The sequence below is a fragment of the Glycine soja genome, chromosome 2 (assembly GCF_004193775.1).
Source record: "Glycine soja cultivar W05 chromosome 2, ASM419377v2, whole genome shotgun sequence".
In the NCBI taxonomy this organism is placed as follows: Eukaryota; Viridiplantae; Streptophyta; class Magnoliopsida; order Fabales; family Fabaceae; genus Glycine; species Glycine soja.
Window position 1 is genome coordinate 14,118,203 of NC_041003.1, and position 27,138 is coordinate 14,145,340.

The window sequence follows — 27,138 nt, forward strand, 5'->3', positions numbered from 1 at the left end:
AACTATAGAGATTCAATTATAAAAAAATTGTAAATTTAAGGGTTCAATTAATTATATTTTTTTAATTTAAAACCTAATATCTTGCTAATGGATGTGCTTTACCAGTTTATCCTAGGAGTGGTCCACTTAGTTCTTTCATCTAAACAAGATGGAGTGAATAGACTAGATGGTCCTTGAGATTGTACCCATTTTACATATTAGTCCCTAACTTAATATTAAATTCAAAATAGTTCCTATCTTTGTACAAGTGTTGCAAAATAGTTTTTCCGTTAAATTTTAAAGTAACGCCGTTAGTGAGGTCAATTTTAGTGCCACGTGGACTATCTAACGTAGCACTAAAAGATGACGTGGCATGACACGTGGACGTGTCTCCTAAAAGATGTCACGTCATTTGATGATAATAAAATGAGTAAATAGGCAATTTAGTCCCTGACTTTGTACCCCTGTTGCATATTAGTCCCTAACTTAATGAAAAATTCAAAATAGTTCATATCTTTTGCATAAGTGTTGCAAAATAGTTCCTAACTTAAAAGATGTCAGAAATCGCACTTAAAGTGTCCATGCATTGCAAAGGTTGTGCCTTGCACGATTTCTGGCGGCACAGATTCATCCTTGGATTCTTTGTCATCTTTTTATTCTTCTGGTTTTTTCTCTTCTTCTTTCTTTTCTTCTTCATTTGCTATTTTCTCCTTCACTTTGTTTTCCTCTAGTTTTTTTTCTCTTCCTATTCAAAACACAAAAAAAAAAAAAAAATTAGAACCCGGAATGATACATTAATGGTAATTGAAGGAGAAAAAAAGAGGAAAAAAGAATGGTTATGCAGACCTCGCCCATTGGTGTTGATGACTACAAATATAAGGTTGTTGCTATGGATTTTTGGTTCTTTTTAGTTGTGCAAGTGTGTGTGAGTTCTTTTTCGTATATATGCCTCAATTGGTTCTGAATCATCAAATTTGAAGAAGCCACTCATTCTATCATCATCAAATGATGTGACACTAAAATTGACCTCACTAACAACGTTACTTTAAAATTTAACGGAAGGACTATTTTGCAATACTTATGCAAAAGATAGAGATTATTTTGAATTTTTCATTAAGTTAGGGACTAATATGCAACAAGGGTACAAAGTCAGGGACTAAATTGCCTATTTACTCGTTTTGTTATCATCAAATGACCTGACATCTTTTAAGAGACACGTTCACATGTCATGTCACGTCATCTTTTAATGCCACATTGGATAGTTCACGTAGCACTAAAATTGACCTCACTAACAGTGTTACTTTAAAATTTAACAGAAGGATAATTTTGCAACACTTATACAAAAATATGAACTATTTTTGAATTTAATATTAAGTTAGGGACTAATATACAAAATGAGTACAATCTCAGAAACTAAATTCCCTATTCACTCAAACAAGATGGCACTAAACTACCTGACAGTTTATAACTATTACAAAGTGAAGATGAATTACCTGAAGTTTTGGAGGCTATTGAGGGGATGGATTAGTCCACTTAGTGAGTTGATCATCATTTTCATCAGAAGTGAGAGGAACAAAAGTGGGGTCTTTGGCTAGAAAATCAAACACTTCTTTCCCGTTCCTAATGTTTTTTGTGTGTTCTGTGTCATAGTAACCAATTGGAGAGCTCTCATCTCTCAGCAAAGAACAATCTTGAGGCTTTCTCAATGTTCTGTCTTAGAGTGAGGGGCACTCCATGGTTGGTTACTTGGAAGAAGCCCCACTCCTTGCATGCATTTCCTATCTCCTTCACTAAGCCTTCAATGGAAGATGGGTCTGAAACTGTGTTGTTGGTTATTGGAGAGAGGTCAATTACGGGAATGTGTTCAGGTTGGATGATAGAGAGCTTTGGCCTATGTTGTGGGTCTTGGATGAAAGCTGGGTCTACCTCTCCCATGGCTGGTGATTATTCAGTGAGCACTAGTGTATTACATTGCAAACGGATAAACTTCATTACTTAATAATGGCAAGTATTTATCAAAATAGAAAACATTAAAAGTTATCGGATTGAGTTTTGAATGTGTCACTGTATTAAATATTTGAAGTAAAAGATTTATTATTCATAATAATTTTATTCGACTAAAATAAAATTGTTTTCGTGAATCATTACCATAATTTATTAAAAATATTAATAGTATAATTTTGAATAGTACTTTCTAATTTCTTCAATAAATAGGAGGATGTGACTGTGAAAATAGAATGTATTGAGACGGATTTGTATACATAGTAAAAGTATTTAAAAATATCTCTAACCAATCCTCTTATACTAATTTCAAGAAGGTATTTTAATAAATTTATTAATTATTATTATAATACTTTAAAAATTACATTTGAGATATTTTTTTATTGTTTAATAGTATATTTTTAAATATTTTCTTTAATTAATTAATAAATAAACAGGAGAGGTAAAACTTGAATGTATTGAGATGATTTTTTTATAAGATCACTATATAGGCAGAGGGTGACTTTTATTAAGCCTTATTTTTTATATATTTTATTAGCATGAACGCAAGAAAAAATTATTAGTTGGTTTACTATCATCATATTATTTATGGTCCCGATCAATAATTTAATATTTTAAATTAATTAAGATTCCTTCAATTAATGGATAACATACTTACTTTTTGTTCGATAATTATTAATTATATCTTTAATTTAGTGAATATGTATAATTGATGGTTTATGTATCACATAATTATTGATTACCTTATAATTTTAGATGTGACATGTTAATGGCCCGTGAGGCTTAATATGTTTGTTTATGCTTTTTTTTTCTTTTTTTTAGGCAAAATTGTATTATTGATCCCTCAGTTTATTTTTAGTTTCGGATTTAGTCCTCCAGTAATTTAATTCACGAAGGGTCCTCCTATTTTATAAAATCGTGCATGGTTGATTCCCAGGCTACAATTGGACGTCGTTAGCGAGTGATGTTGATTGTCACATGTCACGTTCTTATTGGATGATGACTACCCCGTGTCATGTTCTGATTGGATGTCAACTACATGGATGAAATACATTGTTATTTTCATTGACCAATCAGAACATGACACATGATAGTCATCATCCAATAAGAATGTGACACGTGACAATCAACGTCACTTACTAACGGTCAACGTTCAATTGTGGCCTGGGAGATCAATTGTACGATTTTAAAAAATAGGAGGACCCAATTCGTAAATTAAATTAACGGGGAACCAAATCCTGTAGATAAATTGTGATGATGGCTTGGACGTGATAATAGCGCGTACATATTTAGATTTCAGCATACTAGCAAACGTTAGTGTAATTGCCCAAAACTGTAAAACATGTTTACATGTTTTTTTTTTTTAAGCCAAAAATATTGGGTCTAGATGAAAGAGAAATTGCCATTCCAACTATATTGATATCTAATTTCTACAACATCAAAAAGAGCCATCTCAAAATAGCAAGTGGACCCTCTTGAATGCGTTGACGAAACCACTCCCTTATTTTTGGGGCACTGATCCTATTTCCTCCTTCTTTGAATTTTGAAAATATTATCTAATACTATCTGGGAACCACTCTATTTTCACTGTAACGAAGATTTGATTTTAGATAGAAGGATTTTTTTTAACAGTAGCTGCATTATATCTTGTGATCTATGTGATTGAAACAACAAACGCCTTAATATGAAATTAAAACCTTCCCCTTGTACATCACTGATATCATGCTTGATCATGTCAGCAGAATGATAGCTAGACCACCTTAGCCGATTATTACCAAAAAGGGATCAAATTTTCATTCTTCTTCTTAGTTTATTCCACCAACATAAAATTACTTTCAACATAAGACAGCCAAATATGTTTCTTCTATTCGTTGCTATACATAATGCACACTAGTAACTTTTTAGCAGCAAATAATATCACAGTCCCACATATATATCAGAAACATTCTTAGATCAATCTGCTTTACATGAATAAGCTAATTTCTTATCCTTTAGGTTATCTTATAATGATAAATCTGAATGTTTTCCACATTCTGTTTCTTGAAATTGCTTCCCTTTCTGTGAACAAGAAACTTGCCCCATTTGTATGGCCTATATTTTGAAGGATTGTGTTCATTTGTCAACTCCTCCAAAGGCTTGACTTCTATGTCATGTGCAGGGTTGAAGAAAAACGGAATAGAAAACCTTTCTTTCTCAGAGTTAACCATCACTCTGTGTTCCACACTCTCATAGGCATCATTGCTCCAAACCTTCATAAACAACTCCAATACTCAAGTCTAAGTATTAAGTATCACCTTCTAATTAAGGGATTAAATATCTCATAAACTTGGATTCCACACAACCAATATTTTAAAGTTAGTAAAATTTTAACATCTTTATAGTTACATGTACCTGAATAAGATCACCAACGTTGATTATATAAGCATCTGGTGTAGGTTTCACTCTTATCCACTCTTGATCTGCTTTGCGTTTCACTTCAAGTCCTCCAACCTCATCTTGTGCAAGAACGGTTAAGGCTCCACCATCCTTGTGTCGGCCAACACCAAGAGCAAGGTGAGGGTAAGGGCATGGAGGATAGTGGTTGAGTCGAATAAAGCTCGTTTGATCTTTCATGAAAAACTCTTCAAACCTCTTTGCCTCAAGGCCTAAGCTCAGAGCTATAAGCTCCAAGAGCTTAAAGGACAGCTTTTCCACCTCTTGAATATACTCTTCCATTATATCCCTGCTCATTTTCTCATAGTTTTGTTATACACAACCCATGAACTAATTGTCCATCTATAATTGATTACAATAGGGAAATAAAATAAAAAAAAGGAAAGAGCACTTATGTTTTCACCAGAATTTGATTTCTTTTTTATAATATGTAAGGTTATAAAAAACCGTCCACGGCCTTGACTCAGGCCATAACATCAAAGTTTTTAACTGATATTTAAAACCTTGATCTGTAACTAGTACAAAGTGAAGGTGAATTACCTAAAGTTTGGAGGGTATTCAGGGGATACATTAGTCCAGTGAGTGACTCGATCATCATGTTCATCAGAAGTGACAGGAATAAAAGTGGGATCTTTGGCTAGAAAATCAAACACTTCTTTCCAGTCCCTAACGTTCTTGGTGTGTTCTGTGTCATAGTAACCAGTTGTGGATTTCTCGTCTCTGCTAACCTTCTTCTTCTCCTCCTGAGTCTGTTCAAAGAACAGTCTTGAGGCTTTCTCAATGTTTTGCCTTAGAGTGAGGGGCACCCCATGGTTGGTTACTTGGAAGAAACCCCACTCCTTGCATGCACTTTCTATCTCCTTCACTAAGTTTTCAATGGCAGATGGATCTGAAACTGCGTGGTTGGTTATTGGAGAGAGGTCAATTATGGGAATTCCTTCTGCTTGGTTGGGAGAGAGCTTTGGCCTGTGTTCTGGTTCTTGGATGAAAGCTGTGTCTACCTCTCCCATGGCTGTTGCTAGTGCTGATTAGTGATGGCTGAGTACCTCAAAAAAGACTAACTCTGGTCTTGTATTATAAAAAAAATTGGACAGATCATGAAAAAAAGTAGTTAAATTATTTATTTTTAATTAATACTTCCTCAAATTCAAATTGTATTCCAAAAATGTACTTAAATTTAAATGTTATATGTAATGGTGATATTTAATGTGGGTATTTATAATGCAATGGGTGAATGTCTACAATAAATGAACTTTTTTTTTTTTTAATGATGAGTAAGTTTGAAAATTATTTATAGTTTTTTTATAATTGGAATAAAGAAAATACTACCGAGTACGTAGATTAATTAGTATAGAGTTATTTTAGTTCTATTAAAGTAGGATTATCTTTGACATAAATATTTTTGTAATTGGATGATTATATAAAATTTTTTACGTTGATGTATAACATTTTTTCTTCATTACTAAAGACCCAAAAATAAGTTAAAAATATTAAAAGTAAAAAATTGATTAAAAAAAAGATAAGTTATGTCATCTAGGAAAATATATGTTGTGGAGGAGATTGTGAGAAAGTGTTTGTATGATCGTCTGCGTGCAGATACATTGAATATGGACTAGTGTGCATACTATGTCATTGTCTCATGAGAGAAGGTAACAAAAAAAATTATTGTATTTTTTATTTATAAAAATAAAAAATAATATAAAAAAATCTATAATAATTCACATATTTTGTTTAGTCAATTAATTTAAACTCCTTTAATGAAGAAAATTATAGTATTATAATTATAATATTATACAATGTTAGGGGAGTTAAAAGAAAAATATGTAGTATTTATAGGATGTGATATATATTCAACCATTCATACAGTATTAACATTAAAAAGAAGACATCCAATATTGATTCATGCAACTTTACATAAAAAATGGTTTGTTAGGGAAAAAAAAAATACTCCTGGGAAAAAAATAGAATAAGCTTTTCATCCATAAATTAAAAATCATTTTTAAAAGAAGTTAATACGAAAATAATGTACTATTTAACTTATGCTTAAATTAATTAATTTTAGATTATGAAGAAATTCATTTCATTTTTATTTTATTTTTTTCATCTAAAAATATTTTCTGGCGACCGGCGTACATATCTTAATAGAACAATTGTTCCCTCATTTCTCTAAAGAAGCCTTAATTATCTTATTTGGTTAAAATAATAAATAAATGATTATTTTGATCCCAAATATATAAACCGATGATAATTTAATCTTTGAAAAAATAAAAATTTAATCTTTAAATATTTATAAATTACAGCATAATATTAAATTGATCTTCAAATATACATTTAATAATAAATTAGTCTTTACATCTTAAAACATAATGACAAAATGATCATAAAAACTTATCGACAAGATAAAATTGTTTCACTTTTTAGACATTTAGGTACTAAATCAAAACTAAATCAAAAATTGTGTTCTTTAGAGTCTAAATTGTCACCAATTTATGAATTTAAACATCAAAATAATTATTTATTCTTAAAACATTTGATGATAGGGTACTTGTTTTATAATAACAGTTTACATTATGGACAAAAAAAGCATATAAAACGGTACTCGAGAAACTAAAAGCATATTATGGAAAAAGATTAATAGATCCAAAAATGCTATTAGACACTTAGTAGGAGAGGGAAAAAATATATAATTTATTATGTAATAGAAAAAAAAAAGAAAAAAGAAAAAAAAGGGAAAAATATCAGTGAAGTGTTCAAATATCATTAATCTTGATTTATTTTTCTTTTATTAGATGCTCCTGGCATACATAATGCACATTGCACACTAGTAATTTTAGCAGCATAAGATCACAGTCCCACATATCAGAAACATTCTTGAATCAGTTTGTTTTACATGCATAGGCTAAAAGGCACTGCTAATTTACCATCCTTTTAAGCTATCTTATAATGATAAATCTGAATATTCTCCACATTTAGTTTCTTGAAATTGCTGCCCTTTCTACGGACAAGAAACTTGCCCCAATTGTATGGCCTATATTTTGCAGGGTTTTGGTCATTTGTCAACTCCTCCAAAGGCTTGACTTCAGTGTAGTGTGCAGGGAATAAGAAAAAAGGTATGGAAAACCTTTCTTTCTCAGAGTTAACCATCGCTCTGTGTTCCACACTCTCATATAAGTCATTGCTCCAAACCTGCATTAACAATCCAACATTCAAGTGTAAATATCTCTCTTCTAAATTCTTGTCAAAGGATTATGTTTCATGAAGTTGGATTCCACAAGCCCAACATTCAATGGCCTTAAAGACAGTAAAATTTCAACATCTTCTATATTTATATAGTTAAAAAATGTTAGAAACACTGACACACTCTTTTTGAAAACACTTTATTAAATTGGTTGAAATTTATTGAATATGAAAAGAAATTATACATCTCATATCATATTTAATGATTTTCTATTATGATTTTATCATATTGAATAACTTTCAACCATTAAAGAGAATGTGTTTAAAAGAATGTGTTCTTAGTACTCCTCTTGTTGTATTGTTGCATGTACCTGAATAAGATCACCAACGTTGATTATATAAGCACCTGGTGTAGGTTTCACTCTTATCCACTCTTGATCTGCTTTGCGTTTGACTTCAAGTCCTCCAACATCATCTTGTGCAAGAATGGTTAAGGCTCCAATGTCCTTGTGTCGACCAACACCAAGAGCTAGATGAGGGGAAGGGCATGGAGGATAGTGGTTGAGTCGAATAAAGCTAGTTTGATCTTTGATGAAAAACTCTTCAAACCTCTTTGCCTCAAGGCCTAAGCTCAGAGCTATAATCTCCAACAGCTTAAAGGACAGCTTTTCCACCTCTTGAACATACTCTTCGATTATATCCCTAATCATATAACATATTCACATCATTTAGGTGATATAAGATTGACCCAACAGTTAAAAAAGGATAAAGAAAGAAGAGAGGAAAGAGAGGTTGCGGATTCGAATCTTTCAACTGATATTTCTAACAAAATTAACAAATTAACATTTGTCAATAAAAAGAATGTTCACATCATTTATACACAACTCATTGACTAATTGTTCATCTATAGTTGAATTACAAGAAGAAACAAAAGGAAAGAGAAAAAAATTTAACCAGAAATTGACAGTTTATGTCTATAGCTATCACAAAGTGAAGATGAATTACCTAAAGTTTGGAGGGTATTGAGGAGAATGATTAGTCCAGTGAGTGACTCGATCATCATGTTCATCAAAAGTGACAGGGATGAAAGTGGGGTCTTTGGCTTGAAAATCAAAGACTTCTTTCCAGTCCCTAATGTTCTTGGTGTGTTCTGTGTCATAGTAACCATTTGGAGAACTCTCATCTCTGCTAACCTTTCTTTTCTCCTCCAAATTCTGTGCAAAGAACAATCTTGAGGCTTTCTCAATGTTTTGCCTTAGAGTGAGGGGCACCCCATGGTTGGTTACTTGGAAGAAACCCCATTCCTTGCATGCACTCCCTATCTGCTTCACTAAGTTTTCAATGGAAGATGGATCTGAAACTGTGTGGTTGGATATTGGAGAGAGGTCAATTATGGGAATTCCTTCAGCTTGGATTATGGAGAGCTTTGGTCTGTGTTCTAGGTCTTGGATGAAAGCTGGGTCTACCTCTCCCATGGCTGTTGCTAGTGCTGATGATTGAGTACTTTGCCAATAAGATAATATACGGAGTGGTTACTGGTTTTTGGAGGTTTACTTGTTTCAATTTCACCACCTAATTATTTGTATATGTTTATAAACAAAACTGATTTTCATGGATGAAGAGTTGTGGATTTGTATCAGTAACTCAGAAGTTATAAAGGGAGTTTTATCTTTTATAATAATCTCCGTTCCAGCAAAGATTATTCTAGTGAAAGATAAATACTTGTGGTTTTAATAATAATATATTTTTAAAAAATAACAGTAGTATTCTTCTACCGAAAACATAACCAATAAGATTACCACTAGCTAGAACACCTTTACGGCACAATTTCATATAATTACGTGAAAAAATAAACGTTTACGGCACAATTTCTTCCGGTGCGCATGGATACACCAAAAATCTTGGTATTTATAAAGCAAGTGAATTAAATAATAAATGAAACATTAATATCATCTGTGAAAATGTATGTTCTGCGGAGATTGTAAGAAAGTATTTGTATGATTGTGATTACTTCCTACAGATACATTGAATCTGGACTAGTGGCCTTGTCATTGTCTCTTGTGAGAAGGTGCATAGCAAAAGAAAAATTATACTTCCATATAGTATATTTGGGCGCAACTCAATACCTCTTTTTTTTAAGATTTTGAATGGATTTACGTATTGTTAATTTTTACTAATCAATTTAAGTATCTCATAAGTACTAAATCCAGGAAGAAATACTTATGCACCCAAAATTAAATTAATTTTGAAATATTCAGTGTGAAATTAAATATGTAAAGATTTATTTAAAATTAATTCGGAATGAAAATCAATTTTTCAATGTGAAATTAAATATGTACTTAATGTGTGTTTGGATAAGTGTTGGTAAACTTTATTTTAAATGAAATTGATTTTAAAAAATTAATTTTAGTCATAACTGATTTTGAATCCAGAGCAAAAGTTATTCAAATTTATTTCAAGTTAAAATTAATTCTAAACCTAAAATATAAAATTAAACATATGAAAATATATTTAAAATTAATTATAGATTAAAAAAATTCTCCAACATAAAATCAAGCACGCAATTAAAAAACCCAGTAAAAATCATTAGTTTTAGTTACCAAAAGTTGAAGTGCATGATTGGTTTTTTTCTGAAAATTGATTATGAATTAAAATAACCTTAACTAGTTTTTTGCTTAGATCGATAATTTTATATAAGTTTTACTTATATGTTGATTTTATAATAAAAAAAATCAAAACATAAATCATATCACTTTAAAACTTAGATCGATAATTTTATATAAGTTTTACTTATATGTTGATTTTATAATAAAAACATCAAAACATAAATCATATCACTTTAAAATAAATCTTGTAAAATAAATTTTATCAACACTCATTTAATAAGAACAAAATAAACCCAACAAACACGAAGATTGAAAAAGACGTTTTGGTGCTGCTTTAATTAATTTAAGTGGGTTATAATTATTATTGCCTTAGAGGAAATGTACGATATGAAGAAATCACTATTCCATGTTTTACAAAAGTTCAATGGATCTAATTTAGTTGATTTATAATGGATGAACGAGTTGTTATAAACTAATATCGTCTTTAATTCTCTATATATGTTTTACAAAAGGTTTTAGTAACATTTTGCTACGAACCAAGACGAATTCTTGTGAGAGATTACGAAGAGGTTGCCAGGCTGTCTTTCAAGTCTCAAGAGATAGGCTTAGAAAAATAGAAGAAGCAAACAAACAATGTGTCAATCCGAGTCATCCTCCAATCCCTTCTCACTCATTTGCTTGTTTTTTTTCCCCACATTTTCTGTTGTTGCTTATAATTTATGTCAGCAAAGACATTCTAAGATAATTGTTGAGTGATTTGGCAATATGGACATAATTAATGTCTACATCACTTATCCTCCCCTTGTTGAAGAGCAACAGAGAAACAATAATCTGGCAGTATTCCATTGCATAGCCGTTCTGAGTTATTATCAAGCTTGATGTAGCCCAAAGAAAAAAAAACAAACATTTCATGCTTAAGTAATGCCAAATTCTGGTTTGGCCTTGCGATTGACGTACCAAAACTGGCTTTTGTATGGGACACAATCAGTGGATAAACTCAAACCCATAAAGGTTGCTTCGTGCAAATAAAATGGTACAGGAATAAGTTTAAGGGCGTTTCATTTGAAAAATGAAAACTAACTATGTTCCTACTTATAACAAATAAGTTGACGGGATTACATTAAATATATCATTTTATTCCAAAAATAAATCAATTCGATGGAAAGATAATTATACCTTCTGGTTATAAAAAAAAATTATAATATATTTTATACTATAACTTACTTTTTTTGTAAAAAAATATTTAATAACAATGATGAACATTTCCTATATAATGTTTTGAAAACAAAATCAAAATAAAAACATGATAATATTTTTTATAATTAAAAATGAAAACAAAAAATATTTTTTTAGCATTGCTAACTCCTTCCATTAAAACAAAATTCTACTTTATGGGAGTAGGTTACAACACCTATATTTTTGCTTCATAGGCTTCACATCAATTACAAGTGAGCTTAACATGTGGGTAAGTTCGTTTAGTGAAATCCACACCTACAAACCGCCGAGTTCACCCCATTAAATATATCATTTCTAATGGATTCATATTTTTTGAGCTCACACCTGTCTTGCATAATCCGTGGGTCGGTCCGCATTGGACAAAAAATTAAAACAATAGTAAATTAAATTTTAAAATCAAATTTTAAAAATTAATTATGAAATGTCTAATAAAAATTTAATTGTTCAAAATGATAATATAATTTGCATATTAAATTACTTAAAAAAACATTTTTTCATATTAAATAAAAATTTTATATCATTCATCTACCATTAAATCATATAAAAAATACTTAAATTTTATATTTTTTTTAATTTGTTTACATCTCTTATTTATTAGTGTTATATTTTTATATTTAAATGTAAAAAGATCACGGGGGGCCATGGGTAAAACTCATTTAATGCATTAGTTAAGTGAGTCGGGCTTAAAAATCTACAATTTAAATAGGTTTAAAATATCAAAGCCCGTATGTCATGCGGGTTGCAACGTGGATGACCCGTGCACCCAAGTACGTTTTCCCAGCTTACAACACCTTAATTCCAATTTCAATGATTAATAGGTTAGTCCATTGTCTCCTTAAGTTGCTTGCAGTGGTGGGCAACACCAGTTAGGCACAAAAGTTGCTTGGCTAGCACTTATTCTCTATTTTCCCATTCCATTTTAATGTACACTAGTAAGTATTTAGAGAACATTAGCATTGTTGTATTAATAATAATACTAAGCCTTAGAAATGGTAGTACTGTAACTGAAACATAGTATACAAAAAGGGACAACAACTCTTCTTTTGTATCAACTAGCTTTGGTAACTGTACAACATTTTAATCAAATATTCCAAAACATTTCGGATAGTTGGTACTTAATGGTATCAAATTATTCATAACCAAGTTAAAGTAGTTAGGAGTTCAATCATTGTAACCTACATTTTTTCAAATAAAGTTAAATTCCGGCACAAGATAAAATGAAGGCTACTGCTTCCTGTACTTTATACTTGCTTCCTACTGCAAGAAACAACTTGGGAAGTGTAAGAAACTACAAGCTATTGTGTGAAGGCTTGAAGGGCATGCTTTTATAGATATAAAATTATTTCAGTCACAAATGGATCGAGTACTCGTTCTTTCGTCGAAGGATCTTTCAAGCCAAAGGTGAGGAGAAACCCCTGCTATATAGTTTCCCAACCACTAGAGTGTACCTGACGGCTTGCGTTCTTATCTTTCTAGCTTGACTCTTATCGATTGGGAGTATCACATGCTTCAAGTAGTTGAGTATCTCCTATCTCTACCCCTGGAAGGCTTCTTCCACCTGTAAACATTTTTTCTTGAGATGTTGGGTTTGGGCACTAAATGAAGGATGAAGGTTTTAAGTTGTCCAAGCTTAGGGGAGGTAGCTAGTTGAGCCAACTTGTCGGCCTTGTCATTGACCTCTTGACTTATGTGAGTCACTTGGACTTCCTCAAATTGTCCCCTAAGCTTCTCAAACGCATGATAGTATTTTAGGAGCTTGGGGTCTCGGGTCTGAAACACCTTGTTAATTTGCTCAGTGGCGATCTTGGAGTCGCTTCGGCACCAGACCCTTTGAGCACCAACCTCTTTGGCGAGCCTTAGATTTGCCAAGAGTACTTCGTATTCGACCTGATTGCATGTGGCTTTGAATCTAAAATGTAAGGATTATGCCATGGCCACGTCGCTGGGTACTTCCAGAATGACCCCAACTCTGCTATTGTGCTTGTTAGAGAAGTCGCCCACACGCATGGTCCACCATTCTTGCTCAAAATGTAGTGGTGGGGGATGGAATTCATTAATGAAGTCGGCCAAAACTTGTGCCCTGATAGTACCTCTTAGTTCGTATGTAATATCATATTCCAACAGTTTGATTGACCATGCAATCATCCGTCTAGCCAACTCGGGCTTAAGAAGTATTTTTGCTATAGGGCAATCAGTCTAGATGGTGATGTGACAACTCTGAAAGTATTGTCGGAGGTAGCATGCAACATTAACAAGCGCGAGGGCTACCTTTTCCATCACCTAGTACCTCACCTCCGGATCTTATAGTACCTGACTTACAAAGTATATTGGCCTCTACCCTATCCCTTCTTTTTGAACCAGAACCAAACTTATGGCCTTGACCATGATTGAAAGATAAACGATCAATTTCTTGGTGGTGTCTAGCTTTGATAGAATGGGCGGTGTCGCCAGTGTTTCTTTTAGTTGCCGAAAGACCTCTTTGCAGTCTTCATCCCATACAAAGATTTTGGCCTTTATAAGGAGGTTCATAATGAGCCTAGCCTTTTTGACAATCCTTGGTAAGAATCTCGACAAGGATGTTATTCTCTCAGCCAGTCTTTGGGCCTCCTTAACATTCCGGGGACTCCTAATCTCCAAGATGGTTTGGCATTTGTCCGAGTTGGCATGTATTCCCCGGTGGGTGAGCATGAAACCCAAAAAATTTCTTCCTCCTACCCTGAAGACACACTTCTCAAGGTTCAACCTCATGTTGTATCTTTTGAGCTGGAAAAGAACTTCTCTCAGACCCACCAAATGGGTTGTCAGGTCGTCAGATTTGATTACCATGTCGTCTAAAAGACTTCTAGGTTTGATCCAAGCTGACCCTGGAACACTTTGTCCATCAAGTGTTGGTATGTGGCTTCAGTGTTCTTCAGTTTGAATGACATTACTTTGTAGCAAAAGTTTGCGGATTCGGTGATAAACGTCATCTCTCTTCATCCTCGGGGCATATTCTTATCTGATTGTAGCCAAAATAGGCATATAGAAAACTCAGCATCTTGTGTTTGACTGCTCAATTGACTAATCGATCGATGTTTGGGATTAGGTATACTTCTTTTGGGCATGCTCGGTTCAAGTCTGTGTAGTCCGTGCACATCCTCCACTTCCTGTTCAACTTTTTCTACCATGACTATGTTGGAAAGCCAAGTCGAGTAGTCAATTTCTTTGATGAACTTGGCAGCTGTCAACTTGGACACTTCTTGCCGCACTGCTCGACACCTTTCTTCACCCATCTTTCTTTTCCTTTGGGAGACAAGATAGGCATCTTCACATATGGCCAACCTATGGCAATGGAAGGTCGGGTCGATACCGGGCATGTTTGTCACAGACTAGGCAAACAAGTTAGTGTGTTCTCAGATGACTCATTGTATTTGGCTGCTGTCTTCCTCGGGTAGCTGACTCCCCAATTGAGTGATCTGACCTTCCTTAGGCCCAAGCTAGAAAATGGTCATTTCTTCAACTTGGGTCACTTGGTTATCATCATTGGTTCTGGGGTCAATTTTGGGTCTTTTTACTTCTTTGGCCTTAGTTCTAGTTTCCACACAATTGACGGCCTCAGGGGTCCTCCCCCTCGTTTGAGGTCGTAACCTAAGGTTGGCCATGTAACATTCCTTGGTCGTCCTCTAGTCAACATGTACGATTATAGTGGTCCTGACGTCCGATGAGAATTTCATCACAAGGTGAGGGGTTGACACAATTGTGTCAAGTGCATTGAGCGAGGGGTGGCCAAAAAGTATGTTGTATGATGTGTGGGCGTCTACTATCACGTATCGTATCTTCATCCATTTCTGTAGTGGTCATTCATGCTCGAACTTAGTGTAGAGCCAGATGCAACCCTTTGTCTCGACCTGTTCCCTAGCAACAAAACAATGGGTCATCATGGAAGGATTTCAGACTCAGCTATATCCATTTGTTTGAAAGTTTTCCAAAAAAAGGATATTTGTTGAGCTCCCTTAATCTACAAGGGTCTTCTTGATAACGTAGTTAGTTATCCCCATGCTAATAACTATTGGGTCATCCTACACCGAGTCAATCGCCTTGAAGCCCTTGGTTGTGAAGGTTATAGGTAGCATGTTTGACACTTAGTACTAGGAGATCATGTTGACGGATCGGACCTACTGAATGTGTCTTTTCCGTGTGGAGGTAGTGAACTCACCCTAGCGAAACCTCTAGCTATAGTATCTATGACCCGCCTCAACTGGTCAAAAGGTCTCTCTTCTCTCTCCCTAGAGAAACTTTGACTTCTCTACCTTTTAGATCGTCCTGCATGTTCTCTGTCTTTCCCCTGACTAGACTCGAGTTTGTTCCTCCCCTCGGGCCTGTACAACTATGGCTTGTGAAAGAACTTCTTCAGGTGGTCGAGCTTGGTGATTTCTTCTATCTTATCCTTCAAGGCACTACACTTGTCATTATCTTTGTTAGCTGACAAGACATCGAGTCACACCTGGTTTCGGTATTTGGTCAACTCATCTATCTATATATACTTGGTCTCCCTCGTTCACAGCTCTTCAAGTTTGGATGCAGGTTTTTTGTGTAGATTGTTGACAAAAGGTGATAGACGTAATGCTATTATCAAGTGGTGCATAGCCACTGTTGGGTCCAAGTTTTAGATATTCAATGCAACCTTTTTGAAACGTTCTATGAAGGTTTGCAATGGCTCCTTCTTCTCTTGTCGTATGTTGACATGGGCCACGGACGTTAGGTGGTGAGGCTGACTAATGGCAAACTGTGTTCCAAAGTGGGTGACTAGGGTGTCAAACAAGTCCACAGAGTTCGGGGGTAGCCGTGTGAACCAATGAATGGTCTACCCCTTCAGTGACGTCAGGAGTACTCATTAAAGGATGGCATCATCCATGGTATACAGGCTCACTTGGGTAATGTACACATCCAGGTGTTCATATGGGTCTGTGGTGTCATCGTACTTATCAATAGTTAAGTTCTTCCAGTTGGAAGAAAGAGTCTCCTCCATGATGCTAGGGACAAAGGGGTTCTTGAATTACGACAACTATCTTCTTAAGGTGTTGAAGGATAGGGGAAAAGTATCCAAACTCACACTTATATTAGTGGCTCAGGATAAGTCGACCATGGTTGATTCAACTTCTCCTCCTCCCAATAGGTTAGCCTCAGGTTGTTGTGACCTATGTGCCTCCCGAAGGTGAGCGTTCTCGTGTTGAAGGGTAACAATTTCCTCGACATGGTGTTTTTGCATCTCGGAGAGCCTGCAATCTCTTGACTGTGGAAGATAGGTCGATTTGATCTTCTATGTGAACATCTTTGTTGTGGTGATTAGTTGGTTGCTCCATTGATGTTGTGTTCGTTCCATTTCTTGTTATAGCCATAAATTTTTGGGGTCGAGATATATGTTACTGTTAACTGATTGACCAGTGTTTCAATTTTATCACAAGTAGTAAAATACTTAGAAGTCCGAGTGTCAAATTCACAGGGACTTTGGTTGTACTTAAATGATGCAAACCCAATTATTAAGCAATAAAAAGAAGAAATAAAATAATAGATAAAAAAAGATAGGAAATAAGATAAAGATTTAGAAGAAAAGATAAATATTTAAAGATAAAAATCGAAGATAGAAAAGATAAAATATTTGAATTAAAAGATGATAGAAGATAAAAGAAGATAGAAGGTAAAGAAAGATAAGATAAGAAAAAGTAAAAGATAAAATAAATTCTCAGAACGTGATAAAATTGAGACCTAACCTGCCTTATTTGCCTAAAATGTATTATTTTAGATTTTTCTCTATCAATTTGGTGAATTTTTTCCTACCCACATCTACTAATATGCTCAACCCGGATCCCTCACGATGAAGAGCCTACTTTATGTATTCTCTTTCCCAAATCCCTTTGCAAAGATGAAATCATAAACAACATTAAGTATAAAGATGTATGCAGAGGCACAACAAAGTCACTCTATCCCTAGAAATGCAATGTTGAGATACTTTTTCCCAATTTTGTTAAGGATTACCGTCTCGTGAGCGACTAACCCCTAAATGCATGTAAGACCTTCCTTGTACTTCTATTAAGGATTACCATCTCTCAAGCGTCTAAACCCTAAAGATGATGCAAGAATGAATGATATATGAAATTAGAATAAGAAAGGATAATAGGAAAGAAAATATCTGATTGCATTGATAGATATGAAACCTTACAACACATATGTTGGCTTTTTAGGCCTGCCAAGCCCTAACTAAGAGGGGTTTAGCCTCTCATTGTCATGAGAGACTTTTAAGGGAGTTGAGGTGGATGGAAGAAGATGATGGATGAATAAAGAGAGAGGGTTTCCCTAAGGGATAGACCCAGTGGGTTCTGAGAGTTCGTCTCCCTCCTCCTTGGCTTGACTCCCTTTTTATAGCTGTTGGAATAGACTTGGGCTTGATGCAAAAAATCTTTCTTATTGATATCTTTTGGATCTTTTTATTTTTATTTTAATCCTTCCTTTTCATATCTGCAAGCCATAGATAAGAAAAATATCAATTCATATCATTTAAGTAAAAAATAACTGCTAAATAAACATTTTTAAAGATATTTTCCTCCAAAGCGCTTGAAATCTTCGTCTTTTGAATTCTGCTAATCAAAGATAGCAAAGATATTAATTTCTTTATTATTTCATTAAAAACAACAGTAAAGAGGCTTTATTATTTTTCAATACTAATATTGATCAATTATATTTACCCACGATCGGATTATATATATTTGATACACTATTGTCAATATTAGTAATGAAAAATAATACAATCGAGAAAGCAAACAATTAAAATAAAAATGATAAATTAAAAAATTTAAAATATAAATATAATAGTAATGAAATATTAATATTTAATGAAAAGAAGAAATAAAATAATAGATAAAGAAAGATAAGAGATAAGATAAAGATTTAGAAGGAAAGATAAATATTTAAAGATAAAAATTGAAGATAGAAAAGATAAAATATTTGAATTAAAAGATGATAAAGATAATATTTGCATAAAATGTATTATTTTAGATTTTTCTCTATCAATTTGGTGAATTTTTTCCTACCCACATATACTAATATGCTCAACCCGGATCCCTCACGATAAAGAACCTAATTTATGTATTCTTTCTTCCAAATCTCTTTGCAAAGATGAAATCATAAACAACATTTAGTATAAAGATGTATGCAGAGGCACAACAAAGTCACTTTATCCCTAGAAATGCAATATTGAGATACCCTTTCCCAGTTCTTTTAAGGATTACCGTCTCCCGAGCAACTAACCCCTAAAACTAATGCATGTAAAACCTTCATTGTACTTCTATTAAGGATTACCGTCTCTCGAGCGTCTAACCCCTAAAGATGATACAAGAATGAATGGTACATGAAATTAAAATAAGAAAGGATAATAGGAAAGAAAACACGTGATTGCATTAATAGATATGAAACATCACAATACATCTATTGGCTTTTTAGGCCTATCAGGCCCCTAACTAAGAGGGATTTAGCATCTCATTGTCATGAGAAACTTTTACAGGGGTTTAGGTGGATGGAAGAAGATGATGGATGGATAAAGAGATAATGCAATTTTAATGATGTTTTCTACCTCACATCTGTTAGTATACTCAACCCGGATCCCTCACGTTGAAGAGCTTAATTTATATATTCTCTCTCCCAAATCCCTTTGCAAAGATAGAATAATAAACAACATTAAGTAAAAGGATGCTATGCAGAGGCACAACAAAATCACGCTATCCCTGGCCATGTAATGTTGAGATGTTCTTTTCCAGTTCTTTTTGACATTACCACTTCCTAATGAATAATCCCTAAAACAGATGCATGGATGACCAAACCACACAATAACAATAAAAGCAAGAAAGAACAATAGAAACTGAGATTGCATTAATAGATAAGAAGAACAATTGTATTACAAGGAACAATAGAAAATGGGATTGCATTAATAGATAAGAAAAACAATTGTATTACAAGAGCTTTTGACTGTTAGGTGTCATTTTATCTGTACTATTCAGTATATGTGGATACGTGATCGAAAGGTCTATTTGGGCATACCTGATATCCCTTCGTCAATATATGTGGATACGTGATTGAAAGGTCGATTTGGGCATGCCCAATATATATCCCTTTGTCCTGACTAGATACTTTATGGAATAGTCTATGTTTGCCAGAAATACTTACGTCAATCAATGGCAACGTCTTAAAGAAAAATAAGATCATAAAGTAGGTTGCATCAGAAACGTTATCCACTATTGCTGCTATAAAGATAATTAGAGGGTATAATAGAGGTAATGGTAGCCATTATATGCTCTAAAGTTGCATAAATAACATCAAAATAAGGATGGGTTTTATCTTCTACAGAGAAAAGATGAGTATTGTTGTTCAATTTTTAAGATTAATAAGCATAGATTAATTGCAATGAAATTTTACAATATTGTTACTATGGCACAAATCTGAGCAGATTTACCGTGTGGACGTAAAACACGGTCTACTTTTTTTTTACATGCTAGAATTTAATTCGGTAGTACCAGGAACAAAGTTAGAAGGTGCAGAAAGAGGTCAAGTCAAACCTTAAAATGCACACACACAAAAAAGACATTAAGGTTTGAGTTTCATTCTATTGTTATTATATTAATTTTTATAGCCTCCAAGTTTTGGAAATATCTAGCACAGAAAAATTGAGAAAATTTGATTTGTTTATATTTCATCATGGTATTTCAGAATGGCCTTATACACAACTCAAACAAAAGGAGTTAAAACTTCGAAAATTCCAGACACTAATTAATGCAAACCAAAATAATCTTCATAACATAGTTACCAAACAAATAGGTAATCTTCATAGCATAGTCACCAAACAAATTAATAGGCAAATAGGTCAGCATCACATGACTACATGAGAACAACAAAATGTACTCAAGAGTCGAATTCCTATCATTCAATCACAATCTTTTTTAAACGGCAAAGGGTAGCGACACAAGGCACACATATGACTTGTTTGCAGCCAGGTCACAATACACTGTGAATGAAACACATGCTTGCATGGCATTGTGCCGCACTCATCATTGATTTCCAAATCTTCCAAGCAGATAGAACAAGGACTCTCGCTCCGTGTCATAACCGTAGATTTCTTCAACAACGTTTCGATGGCTTCGTTAGATGCTGGGATCATTTTGAAACTCAGCATAGACTCTTCCACCAAAGCTGCATGCAGTTCGAGATTAAAAGTATCTAATATGAGAATGGTCAATTCGAAAGGAATCTCTCGGTGTGGAGATTCTGAAGAAGGAGGAGGAGGAGAAGGAGAAGCAGCGGCATCAACATGCAAGAACCGTTCTCCGATGGTAGACATGAGGTTTTCTATTATATCCTCAGGAGATTCCACATAGAGGGGTACGCGCCACAACATTCTCCTAAAGAATTCTCTCCCCTCTTGGAAGAAATTGTGGCAGGGTATGCATCGAGAAGGAGAGCGGTGAACTAAGCTTCCTCGGATCCGAGTACCTGGATTGATAGGGCGATAGTAAACATGAACGCTGAATTTGAAAATATCACCAGGCATAAGGGTCACACTCTCATCATCCTCTTCCAACAACTCCGATACGAGAATAGTAGAGAATCTTTGTGGTTCCATTCTTTATGGATATGCTATGGAAAACAAAATTAGTGTCCGATATCTGGAAACTTTTCGAGAGAAATTAACCTCTATATAAAGAGGGATCGAGATGTTTTTTTTACTAGATTGAAAGATAACTAATATAATTATATCAGATCTTATTATTATTTTTTTTTTTTTGTAAAGGATCTAAATGTTTTTGCAATTATATTCCATAACAAGGTAGTTCTTGAAAACTAGAATTTGAACGTTCAAAGTATTAAAATTCTTTTAAATCAAATACGCCGATGATTTTTACAATTTTAAATATTTTACTTTTATAATCTGTTCTTTTAGTTCTATTTAAAATTTGTACACACAAAAAAAATCTATTTAAATTTTGATTTACGTTATCTCTCATTTCTAGTTTGAGCAAGATTTCTCAATAGCAATTTTGGTCCGTCATTTCAATTTTTAGTTTTGTCTTCTAAATTTATTTATTTTTTACCTACGTTTCAGCGAGGGAGACCATGACCCCTGACTTTTTTTATAAACTTTAAGTTCAATAGATTATGCAATTGCGGAAGTTTCGACGGAAAAAATGGTTGCATTCGTTAAATTTGTTAACTACAAAATATCAACAAAGTGAGGCACGTCCGTAAGCATAGTTCTAACTTTGAGGGGGATCATTGAAGTCGGCATCTAATTTGCCTATAAAACAGTATTTTTAAAAAAAGGAAATTTGATCTAAAAATTATATTTGACCAGATTTTAATTATTATATATTATCAAAATCAATCATAATTAATTACTATACAATCAATTTTTATATTTCTTACCTTTTAAAATTATAAAATCAATAGTAATTTTATGTTTTTGAAAAAAAAAATCTTATCTAAACTTCGTATGGTCAATTTTTATGAATATTTTACGTACAACTTAACGAGATATATTTTGCATACCGATAGTATGATAAATTGACGAAAAGCCCAACTTAGTATAACAAAAAAACTCTAAAAGACTAGTAAATAACATGTGCTTTTGACACATCCTACGTCTATGATATCGAGTCTATAATGTATGCCTAATTACATTGGCTTCTTTTTTGTTATAATTTTTAATAAATGACCTTCGAGGCTTTCTTTTCTCATCAGTAACAAATAATTTTATTTCACGTGACGCACTATATGATTAACATGTCTAGAGATTCTACACAGGAACTAATCCTGTAAGGCAATACAAAATGCTAGGCTTTTTGGGATAGTTTGTGTTCGCTCAAAAATATTTAGGTCAATCAATGGCCACATCTTAAAGAAAAATAAGATCATAAAGAATGGGCTTCATGAGAAATGTTATCCACCATTGCTGCTATAGCGATAATAGAATGGTATAATAGAGTTAATGGTAGCTGTTATATGCTCTACAGTTGCATAAATATCATCAGAATAAGGATGGGTTTTATCTTCTACTGAGAACAGAGGAATATTTTTGTTCAATTCTATCCAGCTACACCCTGGATCTTTTCTTAATTCCAAACTCTGCAATCTCTTCCTAAGTTTTGTCTTCTGCCCACATCTACCTAGTATGGCATACATGTTGGACAGAACGACAAAAGTGAAAATTGGGTTGGGATCCAAACTGAACAACTTCTCAGCAGCTCTCTCCCCCACTTCCATGTCCTTCCAGAACCAAGAACCATTAAGCAATGCTCCGCATATTATCCCATCTGCTTCAATAGGCATTTTGCATTGTGTGTAATGTTCTATTGTCGGGGTTACCCCGTGGCATCTTTGCATTGAATGGAAAATTCTCAAACCTTCACCAACTAGACGGCATGGTTACAGGCAGAGAGAACACCAACAAAAGTAGCTGCATTCAGAACAACTCCTTGATGTAACATCGAGCCAAAGAGTAAAATTGCCTCAGATCTCAGTCCATGATATGCATGCCCATTTATAAGAGATGTCCATGCTGCTACATTGGGTGAAAAAATGCTGATGAATGACCTTTGAGCATCAGCCAAGTGACCACATTTAGAATAGAAGTCTACAAGAGCAGTCCCAACATAAACATTTACTTGGAATGGCGTTTTGATTAAGTGAGCATGAAGTAACTGTCCTTGTCAAAAAGAACAAAGACAAGAGCAAGCACGAAATAGGACAGAGAACGTTGATCTGCTATAGTCAACTGACAATCTGCACATAGCCACATATAAACCCAATGCCTCCCTGTGCTGACCATTAATAATATAACTTGACATCATTGAGTTCCATGTGACATAGTTTCTTTCACCTTTAGTTTTGTCAAAAAGCTTCACAGATTCATCAAGTTCACCGTTTTTGGAGTACACAGAAATCATAGTACTACTTGATATTTGAAATCTGAGTGTATATACTCACACTCAATCTCCTCATTCATTACACATTATTACATACATATATAAGGTACAGAGAGAGGTAGACAGTTGTTTATACCTACACAATACAGCTGTCTACACCTATACCAGTTGTCTTCATACAGTTGTCTACACAATATAATACTTTAACAATACTTAATGAAGTTAGATTCTAGGGACTCATTTTCTCAAACAACCTTCTTGATTTTTCAAACTAACCAATCATAGGATAACCTTTAATCATCAAATTATATGAAACATGATTTGTGTTAAGAACAGAGATAAAGTTTCCTAGCTTTCGAGGCCTAGGTGTTAGTCGCTATTCATGAGTTAGTAATATTTACAAGGAAATAGCATCTTATCTTCAATTTATGGCTCTTTTTGTAGGAATTGTACATATTTTTATGTTTAGTATGATTTTATAGAGTAGATACTCTCATTTTGTGAATTAATGTTGAAACCACTTCAGTTTCAGGCCAAAAGAAGAGAAGGTTCAAGTAGCTGATGACTCGCTCAGCGAGGCAGATCTGCTCAGCGAGTGGTATCCGCTAAGCGAGGCATATAGCTCGCTTAGCGGGCTAGAAAACCCTAAAAGAGGATCAGTCAGAGATGTGTTCGCACAGGGCGGAGCCAGCCCGCCCAACGAGGTCGTTGTTCCTTCTCGCGCTTAGCGTGCCCAGCTCGCTAAGCCAAAATTCACTTACTCTCGCTTAGCGAGCCTTCGGAAGTTGAAAGGTCCAAGAGCCTTTAAAACACTGAAGTTGATGGAAATAAAGAGTTTTGGAGATAGAGAGTTGAAAACAGAGCACAAGGAGAAGCTGAAGCGACATAAAGAAAGAAAGCAGCAAAGAAAGCTTAGGTTAGAGGAGTGAAGTTTAGGGTTTAGAGGTTGTAGGAGACATCCTCAACCAGCCTTTATAATTTTCTTTCACTCAAAAACTCATCCTTTCTTGTATTGAGAGTATATTGCTTGTAATGGAAGGCTAAGCCTCTTTGTTAGGAAGTTTGGCTAAAATCTTGATGTAACACTCTTTCACTATCTATCTAATGTTATTTTTATGTGTTCATAGCTTCTATCTATACTTATTTTACATGTTTGTGGCTTGATCACCCATTTGTATGTATAGTTAGGATTTTTAGTATTGAGAAATGCTTTAAAGCCTTAGAACTTGGTAGAACAAACTAGAAATTTGTATGTCTAAGAATAGAGTGTAGTAATCTAGTTCATATTATGTTGTAGGCTTAATGCAACTCTTTTAGACTAAATTTGTTGAGGGATCAAGGACGAAGTTTAAAGAGGGTTAGACTCATTCACTAGAGGGATCTTGGTTTGAGTAATTTCTAAGCATAAGAACACTAGGGCAACGTTGGATAGAGAAAAATACATTTTAACATCAATAGAAATTTAGTAGAACGACCCAACGCTTTTTACTTGAGTGTTTTCACTTCCAAAATTCTAGATATTTAGTTTATATTCAAATAGACTTTAGTACAAGATTTAACTTAATATTTACTTGCTTTTAATACATATAAATGTTTGTATACTGGATTTACCGTATCTGAGTGAAACAAATTCTCTGAGGATACGATACTCAATCTTACCGTTTTATATTACTTGTGCGACTCGGTACACTTGCCGACCAGCAGACGAACACTAGGCACCTCCAGAAACAAGGTAAGGAAGGAGAATTATGTATTATTGATTCACCATTAGATACATTGTTCTCTTCATATGTATAATTTTCCACTAGCAAGTCCTAACGGTTTTTGGCATGGTGCCTTGGAGGAAAAAACAAAATTACAAAGAAGGAATATAATCCTAACAGAATGGTGCCACTTCAGCCGACAAGGAAATCTTAGGAGAATTACTGAGCACCACACTGCTGCCAGCTCATTCCTATTTGCTCACAAAATCCTTCAGGTAATAAGGTTTATTAATTTCCCTTTTTGGCCTTCGTTCTTCTTCTTTAGGTTTATTAATTTCCCTTTTTGGCCTTTGTTCTTCTTCTTTGCTTGCCCTGTGCTTAGTTCTGGTTCTTCTTCCTTGCTTGCCCCTGTGCTTGGTTCTGGTTCTGCATTCTTTGCATTTCCTTGTTGTCCCCTGCATTTGACTGTAACAATTTGTCTCTCTCAATCCATAAAAGATGAGTTCAGCTTCTTCAGTCCTTCCTTTCAAGACAAGGCCCCCAATCAGTGAGTTAGCAACATTCAAACAAGATTCACCCCCCATGCTCTCATAAACTCTCTTGGCATCATCTATGGCTTCACAATCACAATAAAACTCAGTAAGTGCACCACAATTGAGTTATCAAAATCAAACCCACCCTTAATGCAAAGCCTGTGAACAACCTTCCCTGCACACAGAATCCCAAGTCTAGCACAAACCCTCACAACACAATCCAAAGTGAACTCATTAGGCAACACCTCGGAACTCCTCCTCATACACCCGAACAAATCCAAAGGCTTCTCACACCCATCTTCCCCCTTAGCATACCCCGAGATCAACGTAGTCCAAGCCACAACATCTCGGGCATGCATTTTCTCAAACACATCCATAGCATCATCAATCATGTCACGCTGCACATAACCCGCAAGCATCAAGCTCCACAACACTTGGTTCCCATCACGCAGCTCCTCAAAAACAACCTCAGCCTCTTTGGTTCCACAGCAATGCAAACAAAAATACAACAAAGCACTCCTCGCAAGGCCAAACCTCTCATAGCCAGATTTCAAAAGCAGGGAATGAACATGCTTAACAAGAAGCAAGGACCCGGAACGTGCACACGCGCTCAACACCGCAGAGAAAGAAACCTCATCGAGCGTGACACGAGCGGTGCATGAAAGGAACAAGGATCAATGCCTTAGGGTACCTCCCTCATCGGGAGTAATCAGAAATCATGGTGTTCCAGGAAGAAACTGTTCGGTGCGGCATTTGATCGAACAGGCGATGGGCTTCTTCGACATTGCCGATTTTGAACCGACGGGCGATGGAAATGTTGGTGGAAATCACGTGACCGACATCGGACTCCGAAGCTTGCAAATGGGTCGTGAAAAGTCGGAATCTTTGGTTCCGTTTCCAACAGTTGCACTTCCAGGTACCCACAGAAACAGGGTCATTGTGTGGAAGTGGAAAACGAAACATAGTATTCTAGCAGGTGCAACTGCGTCAGGTGAACTTAGGAAACAAATTAGGAATTGTTTATTATAAACTTTTTTTTTTAAAATAATTATACGACATAAGGCAATCCTATATTCCAAAATGAATTGAGGATACCCATATTTTATTTGAGTGGAATAAAAAAAGTTTAATTTCTATTTACTTGCAAATTACTAATTAAAAAATAATTTTAATATAATTTTTAAAATAATTATTATAAAAGTTAACAAATTTACTAAATAAATAATAATCTAAAATTGTATATCTAATATTTTTTAAAGAAAAAAATGTTAGATATAACTCTATAACTCTATAAATATTTAAATACAAAGTCTATAAACGAAGGAACTGTATTTCAAAGTTGATGTTTATAGTATCTCACAATTAATGGAAATGCTAACATACTTTCTGATATTCTTTTAAAAATATTTATTATTGGTTGAAATTTATTGAAAGTTAAAAAAAATTATAAACCTCACTTCTTATTTAATGGTCTCCTCTCATTGTTTTACAAAAATTACAGTGCCAAAACAATAGAATATTTGTC

General features: G+C 34.3%; 3 protein-coding genes and 3 pseudogenes across 3 annotated transcripts; all 6 read right to left on the reverse strand.

Moving 5' to 3' along the window:
• Nucleotides 1–1,471: 1,471 nt before the first annotated feature.
• Nucleotides 1,472–1,914, reverse strand: LOC114388956 (annotated as a pseudogene).
• A 1,837-nt stretch (nucleotides 1,915–3,751) lies between these two features.
• Nucleotides 3,752–5,487, reverse strand: LOC114388941 (probable 2-oxoglutarate-dependent dioxygenase At5g05600). The gene is made up of 3 exons (XM_028349492.1): nucleotides 4,954–5,487; nucleotides 4,372–4,702; nucleotides 3,752–4,229 (listed from the first exon to the last, which is right to left on the reverse strand). Exons 1-3 carry the CDS (start codon nucleotides 5,421–5,423, stop codon nucleotides 3,972–3,974), a joined length of 1,059 nt encoding a protein of 352 aa, XP_028205293.1. The 5' UTR covers nucleotides 5,424–5,487; the 3' UTR covers nucleotides 3,752–3,971.
• A 1,664-nt stretch (nucleotides 5,488–7,151) lies between these two features.
• LOC114388967 (protein DMR6-LIKE OXYGENASE 1-like) lies at nucleotides 7,152–9,468 on the reverse strand. Its single transcript, XM_028349521.1, has 3 exons — nucleotides 8,596–9,468; nucleotides 7,962–8,292; nucleotides 7,152–7,599 (listed from the first exon to the last, which is right to left on the reverse strand). The coding sequence occupies exons 1-3, from the start codon at nucleotides 9,063–9,065 to the stop codon at nucleotides 7,342–7,344; spliced, it is 1,059 nt and encodes a 352-aa protein (XP_028205322.1). The 5' UTR covers nucleotides 9,066–9,468; the 3' UTR covers nucleotides 7,152–7,341.
• A 10,859-nt stretch (nucleotides 9,469–20,327) lies between these two features.
• On the reverse strand, nucleotides 20,328–21,187 carry LOC114371107 (RING-H2 finger protein ATL58-like). The gene has a single exon (XM_028328527.1). The coding sequence runs from the start codon at nucleotides 21,076–21,078 to the stop codon at nucleotides 20,383–20,385; it is 696 nt and encodes a 231-aa protein (XP_028184328.1). The 5' UTR covers nucleotides 21,079–21,187; the 3' UTR covers nucleotides 20,328–20,382.
• A 1,195-nt stretch (nucleotides 21,188–22,382) lies between these two features.
• LOC114388985 lies at nucleotides 22,383–23,677 on the reverse strand (annotated as a pseudogene).
• Nucleotides 23,678–25,103: 1,426 nt separating this feature from the next.
• Nucleotides 25,104–26,739, reverse strand: LOC114388977 (annotated as a pseudogene).
• Nucleotides 26,740–27,138: the final 399 nt, after the last annotated feature.

What these genes read in the sequence shown, in the direction of transcription:
- LOC114388941 (XM_028349492.1), bottom strand. Translation starts at nt 5,423, where the DNA reads ATGGGAGAGGTAGACACAGCTTTCATCCAAGAACCAGAACACAGGCCA. An exon ending in GAATACCCTCCAAACTTTAG is followed by an intron (nt 4,703 to 4,953) that starts GTAATTCACCTT and finishes GAAAATGAGCAG; the next exon opens with GGATATAATGGAAGAGTATA. An exon ending in ACGTTGGTGATCTTATTCAG is followed by an intron (nt 4,230 to 4,371) that starts GTACATGTAACT and finishes TTGTTTATGAAG; the next exon opens with GTTTGGAGCAATGATGCCTA.
- LOC114388967 (XM_028349521.1), bottom strand. Translation starts at nt 9,065, where the DNA reads ATGGGAGAGGTAGACCCAGCTTTCATCCAAGACCTAGAACACAGACCA. An exon ending in CAATACCCTCCAAACTTTAG is followed by an intron (nt 8,293 to 8,595) that starts GTAATTCATCTT and finishes TTATATGATTAG; the next exon opens with GGATATAATCGAAGAGTATG. An exon ending in ACGTTGGTGATCTTATTCAG is followed by an intron (nt 7,600 to 7,961) that starts GTACATGCAACA and finishes TTGTTAATGCAG; the next exon opens with GTTTGGAGCAATGACTTATA.
- LOC114371107 (XM_028328527.1), bottom strand. Translation starts at nt 21,078, where the DNA reads ATGGAACCACAAAGATTCTCTACTATTCTCGTATCGGAGTTGTTGGAA.